Here is a 9,678-nt window from a genome sequence, read left to right on the forward strand (position 1 = left end):
GTTAATGCCGCCCAATTCTTCCCATGATAAGACTGTTTTCACATGCTTCTAACATTGCCAAACTTTTATCATTTGGGCTAAAATCTCCCACACCAGGCATCTACCTCAGGCTGACGTTTGCTGAGGGGGGAGGGATAGCTCAGTGGTTTGAGCATTGGCCTTCTAAACCTAGGGTTGTGAGTTCAATCCTTGAGGGGGCCACTTATGGATCTGGGGCAAAAATTGGTCCTGCTGGTGAAGGCAGGGAGCTGGACTTGATGACCTTTCAAGGTCCCTTCCAGCTCTAGGAGACTGGTATATCTCCAATTATTATTATTATTATTGAAAAATTTCAATCAAAATAGTTTAGTTGCTTGCTTCTGAGAACAAGGCGAGGGGAAAATAAATTGGCTGCCCATGTTAAACAATTCTGGTGCTTTTTCCTTCGTGAATCTCTAGTGCCCGCATGCTCTGGAGGAGGCATTTGAAATTTTGGTAGGGGGTGGGTGACCTTTGTGTCCCATGAAAATCTGCCCAAATTTGGTCAAGTTTATAAGCCTTTGAAATATCACAGTTTGCATATGTTCCATAGTGGCTTGTTAGAGTTTGGCCTCTAAATTCACTGAAGATTTCATTTGCATTGGGCATGCTGTAGCCTAGGGCTGAGTAGAACTTTCCCTGTAATTACAGCTCTGGGCTACTGAGGCCCACGTGGAGGCTGGGTACCTGAACTTAGAGTAGGAAGCCTGTTTTTCATGTGCTCTCAATGCCCACCCAAACCCTTGACCCCACCCACCCCCGGGCACAGTTGACATGGAAGAGGAAGCAGCCTGATTTGAATGCAGAGGGAACAAGAGCTGGACCTGAGGGGAAATCTGGGGATTATATTGGGCCAAGGAATCTTTTGTGGGGAGACTGGGACTGTAGGCTGATGGCCAGGGGAGAGGAGAAAGAAACTGGGAGTTGGGTGGGTAGACAGGGACTGGCTGGGCAAGAAGAATGGTACTAGGAGCCAAGGAGGGAAGTGTGTGTGTGGAGGGGGAGGAAAACTGATATCAGATGGAGAGCTGGGGAGGACTGGGACTGGCAAGCAGTGAAGCTGGTGGGAGAAAGTCAGGGTGAGGGAAGGCAGATCTGACTAGAAACCAAGATGGGGGGAGGGAAGGGACGATGACTGGGTCAAGGAGAAAGGGAGATATGAGTGGAGGGACATGGAGCTTGAACTAGGAGCCCAGGAAGGGAGACTGGGACTGAGAGCTAATGGGGATGGAGAAAGTGGAGGGAGAAAAATGGATTAGATGGGGAACCAGAAGGGGGAAATGGGGAATTGTTGGGTGAGGAGACTGGGACTGTGCATGCTGTGAGGAAGACTGGGACGAGGAGTGCAAAGAGAAACTAGGACTGGCTTGGCGAGGCGACTGGGACTGAATAGGTGAGGAGAATGAGATTGGTACAAGGGGCCATGGAGAGGGGGTGAGACAGCACTGGGACAGGGACAAATTGAAGAGGACAGGAGAGAAGAAATCTAGCTAGGAGAGATAAACAAAAGACGGTTTGCCCACTTGAGCATGCTCCCCTCCAGAGCCTGGAATGAAACTCAAGATCCGTGAGCCTCACCATTCCTCTGCCATCAGCAAATATCTGTGAAAGCCAGTGGTAAAATGTCTCTCATCCCCTTCTAGTGCTGGTCCACATAAAGGAGGACAATCTACTACTTCTTTCAGTTATTCTGTTAGCCTAAGTGGCAGACATCTGTGTGGTGGATCTAAAGCTTCCAACCCTGCTGATGAAACATGCGAGTGCCAATATGATTCCACATGTTGGAATTTCTGTTCGCTTGCTTTTCAGTTTGCTTTTTTGAAAAGTTAGGAGATTAAACACACAACGCTACATTAAAGAAATATTATTAAGGTTGCAAAGTCAAGTACTCAAAAGTTAGGAAATGCCAGAATTAAGATTGTCTGTGCAACCTTAATTCAGATGTCTTGTTTATATGCATTATGATCGTCATAAATTACAAACTCAGATACTATTTTTTCCAGAGGACCTTTGTCTCATTCAGAACACAGAACAGATCCATTTGGGGAATGAACCAGGGTTGTGTAATGAAGCAGATTTGTCCGTAGGATCCCTGCCTGATTTATTGCTGATGTTGGAAGGTGTGTAATGATTGAGGCAGGGAGATTGTAAGAAGAGAATGGATGGTCTCGTGGTTAGGGCATGCTGTCCTAAAGAACTGGAATGTATCCCTTCCTCTTCCACAGAGTTCCTGGTCATGCTGGGAAAATCAGTTAAAGCAAACTTTTCACAGGTGGTCAATAATGGGGCTTCACTTGAAACCCTGGTATCTAATTTGCAAAAGTGCTGAGAACTCCCAGCTGCAGCTGAGGTCACTGGGAGCTGTGCTTAAATATATAACATGCTATGTAATGCTACATATTCTGCAAAAAAATCAGATACTGGTATCATCTCAAAATAGTAGGTACTTTTGACCTTAATTTCTATGTGCCTCAGTTCCTCATCTGTAAAATGGGAATAGCAACATCCCTTTGTTTACAGGGGTGTTGTGAAGGTAAACTCATTAATGTTTGTGAAGCACATGGATACAATAATAAGTACCATAGAAACACCCAGGAGGAAATTTAATAATTCAATCTCCAGAGCAGGGTTTGAATAGTGTCCAGTAAATAACACCTGGAATGATGAGAAGATAACAAAATAATGAATAACTGCTCATTAATTGAGCACCATTCCCACCGTCTACTGAATGAGACCGTGGTCCTGTGGAAAACTAGTACACAATGCTGTAATTAAAGACTGTATCATAGTGTATACAAACAAGGGCCAGAATTAAAGTTACGCAGGCATCTTTAGTTTAGGCATTTCCTAACATGTTAGTGTTTGACTTTGCACCTTAATAATGTCCTTTTAACAGAGTCTCTAATATCCATACACACACACATCCCCTTCCCACCGTTTGCTACACACACTTGCTATGAAGACAGGATGCCTCCTGCTTCCACCTTTGAGCTGCTGTTCCACCTTTCCCTCTTACTTCTGAAACTGAGGCCTGGTGGCTGAGAGAGGGGTGGGATGAAAGATGAGCTTGTGGTTAAGACCCTGAACTGGGCTTTAGGAAATTGGGGGTTCTGTCCCTGATTCGCTGACAGATTTCTTTGTGTTATCTTGGGCAAGTCATCTCTCTCTCTCCCCTTCCATAAACTAGAAATAACAACTTCCTACTTTATAGGGGTGTTGTGAGACCAAATGTGTTAATGATTATGAGGCTGTTAGATGCTAGGGCCATAAGTACCTTATCTAGATTGATAACAGAGGAGCTGCATAGGGATGGTAGTGAGGGAATAGAGCTGAAGAGCCAACTGGGGGCTCAGATGCTCCCCATATGGCTTTCTCTTAGATCAAATTGCTGCTGCATCCCATTTGTATACATATGGGGAGGGGACCCAGTTGCCCTTTGCTCTTCTCTCTGCCCTTGCATCCTCCCTTACCAGTGCCTGCCTCTGCTTTTGCTCATGGTATTGCCAGTCAGCAGCAGAGTGAAGCTGACATAACTCTTGCCTGTTGCACCACCAGGTTCTACATAAAGGTCTGTCGCATCTTAGGCGCATTTAACATGCGCAATTTCAGCTTTACGCGGTCGGCAAAAATGAGGGGAAAAAAAAGAGAAAAACAACAATTTAAATATTGTTTCTATAGTGCGGGCGATTCTGCCCGCCATTACACTCAATGTAATTTTGACTATACGCAGGGGCGGCTCTAGGCATTTTGCCGCCCCAAGCACAGCAGGCAGGCTGCCTTTGGCGGCTTGCCTGCGGGAGGTCCGCCGAAGCCGCGGGACCAGTGGGCCCCTCCGCAGGCAAGCCGCCGATGCCTGCCGCCTTCGCGGCAACCGGCAGAGCGCCCCCAGTGGCTTGCCACCCCAAGGACACGCTTGGCGTGCTGGTACCTGGAGCCGCCCCTGACTATACGCAATTTTCGCTTTACGCGCTAACTGCAGAACGTAACCCCAGAGTAAGATGAGACAGACCTGTAGCAACAATGAAAACTGATTAGAATTGTTAATTTCACTCTGCTGCTATTCAGGAAAGCTAGAGGTATTCCAATAGCCTGTCTGCTGATTCCAGGTTACTGTCTAAGTCTCAGGACTGGAAATGTCACTTTTAAATCATAAATGTAGCAAAAAGTGATGGTTTTAGTGCCCGTCTCCTAACACATACTCACCAGGGAAAGTTTGCCACTTAGCACTGGCTAGCAGATTTTTCAAACCCTGCCTTTGAAGTAGTGGAGATCTGAGGCAGGGAAAGGGTTAATTGAACCATCAAAAGCACATACATTTGGGTTCTTTAATTGGGGCTAAACCTTTGCAACATTTTAATAATCATTGATCTGATTACAAGGAGCAGAAATATGTCAAATCATAGATATCCTCCAAATTTCAAACCTGCCCACGTGTAATTTAAACCAGCTGGGGAAGGAAAAGTGGAGCTCTGATTCTGACATTCCTTTTGCTTACAACATCAAAGCGGTTATGTCAAGAAAGCTGCCACAATGCTAGTTAGTTGGCATTTCACTGAACGGTTCTTACTTTGGGGAGTGATAGAAAACAACATACAAGGCTGCATGTTATGTACCAGACTACACACGTCAAGCAACAAATAGGACTCAGTCCCCGCATACAACTCCCAGATGTGAGTTTGCAAAGATCAGGGATAGACTATGGCCAATAGAGTTTCAAAATGTTTTTCAGAATAAAAACTCAAACCCACATTTCCTTATAAGCTGCCACCCAGAGACTGCTTTGGCATTCTTAATACTGTACCTTTCTGAGGGAAGCAGGAAAATTAAAAGAGAGCCCAGAAATGTATGTAATTTGGTGACAGAGAGAAGGCGAGAGAGGGAGAGAGCAGGTCTGAGCAAGTAGAAGTAGATGTGCAAGTCAAAGTTTAAAAAAAATGGGTTTACTTGGTCACTCCATTCTCTGTGTAGGTGGTTCTATAAAATCCAACGAGGGAGCCATTCAGCCAGCCTTGGAACTTCAGGGTTAGTAGATAGTTGTCATTTGCAGTAGTGGCAGAGAGCATCTCTTTTGCCTCCATCACCACATATTCGTGTTGTTCATATTCAAAACACTCGATCAGTGCAATCTGCTCCCCCGAGGATTTCTGGAGCATGGGCATCTCTGTGATCTTGGTCTCTCGGAGGTGAAGCCACAAGTACTTGGTAGGTTTACTCAACTTGATGGAGATATTGACTGTCCCTGTGTAGATATCTTCATCCATCATAGGCTTCATTTCCAACTCATAGTGTTCTGGGTTAATGTAAGTGGGTAGCCTGAAATCTGTCCATTCTCCCGTTGCATCATTTTTGGGAGGGCAGTGGCTTGCCTCCACTGTCCCAGGAGTAGTGGTTGCTGGCTGTTCTGTGCCTCCGGAAGGTTGGCAAGGCTCAGGTCTGCTTAATCCCACGCCAAGTCCCACAGCTAAACCTACCGCAGCCACTACTGCACAGATGATGGCCACATGCTTTTTCTTCATGCAATACCTCTTGGACTTCTTATCCTCAAAATCCATTCTCTGCATCTTTGCTCCCCTGTCTTCTTTCAGAGCTAAACATTAACCTTAAAAAGGCTTATTAAGCACCTCCGCGCTGCTTGTTTTTAGTAAGCCCAGCAGATTCAGTTTGTATTTTAATGGTGTAGTTATAGCCTTTTTGTCTCTCCCACCTCTCCTTCCACTATGCACTCAATTAATTAAAGGTAGCACTCATCTGAACCAGAGGAAAAGTGGCTGATCTAGAGGAGTGCAGCTGTGAAGAAAGACAGAGGAAACTGGCACAGAACACTGTTACTACTCTACTCTCCTTATAAGCAGTTCAACCCCACCCCCTACTCCTCCTGCTCTGCTCTGAGTTAAATATAAAACAGCACTATGTTAATCAGCAGTTAGGAGATTATATGCCAAAGCGCTGTCAGCAGCTTTCAGAAAGTTCACAGATAGTGGTGTAACTTCTAGGAAGCCTCAACTTTTGCCACTACCTCTAATTTTTAATACCGTTGTTGTTGTTGTTTTGTTTTGACAACCAATGATTTCCTTGAACTTCCACCACAGTTTTTGTGCAATAAAATTTCCAAGGTTTTAAAAAAAATCTTTGTAATTTGTCAGTTTTTCCCCCTCAGTTATAGAGTCATTGTTTTACTGCGTGGTTATAGGCAAAAGAATTGGCAATAAAATTATATATCTTCACTTTTGTTTCAAGCCTTAAAACTTTGCTCTTTTCACACATACAGGACCAATTTTCCAAGAGATCTTTTAGAACTGCACATACGAACAGGTAGCCAGGGATGTATTTACTTCCTTAGCCAATGCAATTAGTGTTTTGTGTTGTATGAGCCATTTGAGACACTTCTAAAAATGTGGTTCACAATATGATTTAGACACTAGACAACCTTCATTTCCATAACCAAATATCAGGTAACATGAATCAAGTAGAACCTGATCCTGCAAGGGCAATTTTTGAGAGTAAGGTCTACTTCTGTGAGTAAGGATTCCAGTCTCAGGTTCAATTTATAATCTATCAAAGTAGATTAGAATTGAACACTGAAATCTCCAATTTGTTTTAGGCTCATAGTGGAGGGATTTAAAGGGTGGAAGAGAAGCATTCCGTTTTCAGCTGCTGTGACTCCCCTGATTTTCACTTGGTCCAGAGGCAGAACTTGTGTCCCCTGTGTTTACTTATTTCAGTATGACAGCGTCTGTATTCAGAATAAGGTGCATCAGTTTGGCTTCATGACTCCTCTTTAAATTGATGAGGAGTTGTATGGCTTAACTCTTGCTTGTTACATTGGATACACTTCAGTGTTTTTTAAGAGAATTGGATACAATTTCACCTGGATGCCTAGCCCTCGGGCCTAAATGCAGTTGTTACATGCTCCGAAAGATATACACACAGTGCTGTGCAAGGGGTTCTTCTGGGGTAATCTTTCCTCACCCTATTTAGAGATGGCTCTGACCACAACTTTACAAGTCACTTTTGTCTACTTGCTTTCAAATGTCACCAACCTCAGACTCAAGCTTGTGTGAGATTCCTAGCCACAAGATCAACAAAACCGGCTGGTGTTGAAGTAACTTAATATCTTGTGTCCAAATCTAAGATTTCAAATAGAAGCCAAAGAAAGAGAAGGTTTGTGTGTTGGAGAGCTCCAAGTTATCTCTTACTCAGATGTTTTCAGACGGTTCTAAAGGAATGAAACCAATGTAATAATCAAGTGTAAAACTGGAATCTGTTTTGCATTATGTCTCGTTCTCTCTTTTTTTTTCCTTTTCTTTTTTGTCTCTTGATCAAAATTAGACACGATTTGGGAAAACAGTGCCTTTGAATGAACTTGGTCAGAGAATAAGCTCTCATTATAGGGGCCAACATTGCAGATCATCGTGGTCTTAACATTTACAATTTACTTTCTCTTTTTGTTCTGGTTTAAAGATACATGGAGAGAGAGCAGATATAAAATAAGATGCCTTGAAACAGAGTGGCTTGTTAAACACTTATAAAGTGAGAGGTTAAATGTGTTTCACTTTTTCTTTGCTTCTTTAGCCAAAAAGAGGTGTTATGATTTCAGCCTACTTTGAGTGTTTTTTTTTATTTCAAGGTAAAAAGTGCTATTAGTAGAACTTATTGAAGATGTAGCAGAGAGGATTAGTTATTGTAATTATGAGAAGACTTGCAGATTTCTCAATGGGAAGTAAAAGTGTGAGTATTTGTACCTTTACAGGGAAGGGTGAGGGGAAAGCATATCTGGGTGAGGTGGTTCCAAAAACTGATATTTGTGCTAAGTCTTGAAAACAACAGCAGCAGCAAACACCGTAAAAAACAAACAAATGAACAATGGCATATTTATTAACATGGCACATAGCATAGATCATTATTTTCTATAAAGCAAATACGGTAAAGCTGTTACACTCAATTATGCTTGAGCACTGCTATGTCACTGATCATCTCTTTACTGAAAAGTGAGTGTCAGGTGGTGTTATGGCCCAATATGGGTGTAAATTGTTTTGATGGTAGGATTTAGGGCTTCTGGGCAGGCCTATCCCTCCCATACCAAAAATAAGCTTTGTGCCTTGTTGACATCTGAGGGGAAAAACTATGCTAGAAATAGCAGAAGATGGCACCAGGAGGCAGCTAGACTGCTGAGCTAGCCAGTGACAAATAACCAGATGCCTCTCCATCCATCTGAGGCAGAGAGGGGTATTACAGGGTGACCTCTGGCTGCTGTGAATGAAGTAGTGTGCTGCTTCACACATTGCACAGACAACCTATGCAACTCATTCCCAAATCCCAGGGGATGTTGTAAAAGCCCAAGGTATAACTGAGTTAAAAGAGGAATGAGATACATTTGAGGATAGGTCCATCAAAGGCTATTGGCCAAGATAGTCAGGGATGCAACCCCATGATCTGAATGTCCCAAAACCTCTGACTGCCAAATGCTGGGACTAGAGGACAGGGATGGATCACTCAAAATTGACCTGTTCTGTTCATTCCCTCTGAAGCATATAGTACTGGCCGCTGTCGGAGGAGAGAATGCTGGGATAGACTGTTGATCTGACCCAATATGGCCATTCGTATGTTCTAAGATTTATTTTTTATTTCACCTTAATTTGGGATTCAATCTACATTGGGATTTAATCTACACTGAGAAGCAGTGCAATAGCCCCAGCACTAGTAAGCCACCCCGCCCCTCCAACTGCCCCAATGTGGCAGGGCGGAATGTCACAATGCTCTAGTGTTGGTATTGGGTGACATACATAGGTGAGGGCCTGCCTTGTGCTGCATACAGTCATCATGCTACTGCTAAGGGCTAGTTTCTGTGTATGGGTGGTAGGGCTGTTCCATCTGTATTCAGTGCTGCTCTCATGATACTACAATGAATATAAACACTTGCAAATGTTTATTGATGTCCACGGGTTTCAGAACTGTTGATCACATTTTGCCCACCGCTTCTAATTATATTTAAAAATTCAAAAAGAAATGAATTGTGATGAGTAGCTGAGCTATAATGCTGGTCAAATCTGGCTGGAGAGGCCTGCTGAGCTTATTCAATATGAAAAGAAGTACGTCCATAAAATACTTAATTGAAGCTGACAATAAGCAAGAGCTGTTCTGGGAAACGTCAAAGACACGGAAATAAAGTGTAAAAAAAGAAAAGTGTATGGCTAACCATAACAGACACAAACCTAGTGAGCCAAATTCATATCTGGCATAACTCCACTGAACTCACTGGAGTCGTGCCAGGGATCTATTTGGCTTTCTGTTCCTAAAATGTAAGAGCACCAAGGAATCATAGAAGCAGCAGAGTCAAGGAGCCCAACATTTTTACTCTTTTGTTATTCCTCAGATTCCTGTATGTTCTCTGTGCTGTCTCTATAATGAGATTTGGGGGTATCTCACAGTGAATTACCGGTAAATCCTTGAACATCTATCAGGTTGAGTTTGGTCCCTAGTCTCTGAATCACTATTAGAGAGCTTTGGTTACAAGAGGAAGATCCTAAGTAGCTGTTGTAGTGAGTACTTTTTGGTAGACTTTCAGTTGCAAGATTCTTCTACATGTTTGTACCTGTGGCACTCTGCAGGAAAGACTCCTTAACTTGAAAAATGTGAAACTGATTGTAGTGATCACTGGAG

General features: G+C 43.3%; 1 protein-coding gene across 1 annotated transcript in view; it reads right to left on the minus strand.

Annotated features, from left to right (window-relative positions):
• LOC123371381 (glutamyl aminopeptidase) overlaps positions 1–5,727 on the minus strand; it is a 50,762-nt gene extending 45,035 nt beyond the window's left edge. The window contains exon 1 of the mRNA XM_045018953.1: positions 4,963–5,727. Within this exon, the coding sequence (XP_044874888.1) occupies positions 4,963–5,579 (617 nt within the window). The 5' untranslated portion in view covers positions 5,580–5,727. The remainder of the gene's footprint in view (positions 1–4,962) is intronic.
• Positions 5,728–9,678: the final 3,951 nt, after the last annotated feature.

This window comes from Mauremys mutica, chromosome 5 (genome assembly GCF_020497125.1).
Source record: "Mauremys mutica isolate MM-2020 ecotype Southern chromosome 5, ASM2049712v1, whole genome shotgun sequence".
NCBI classification, from domain to species: Eukaryota; Metazoa; Chordata; order Testudines; family Geoemydidae; genus Mauremys; species Mauremys mutica.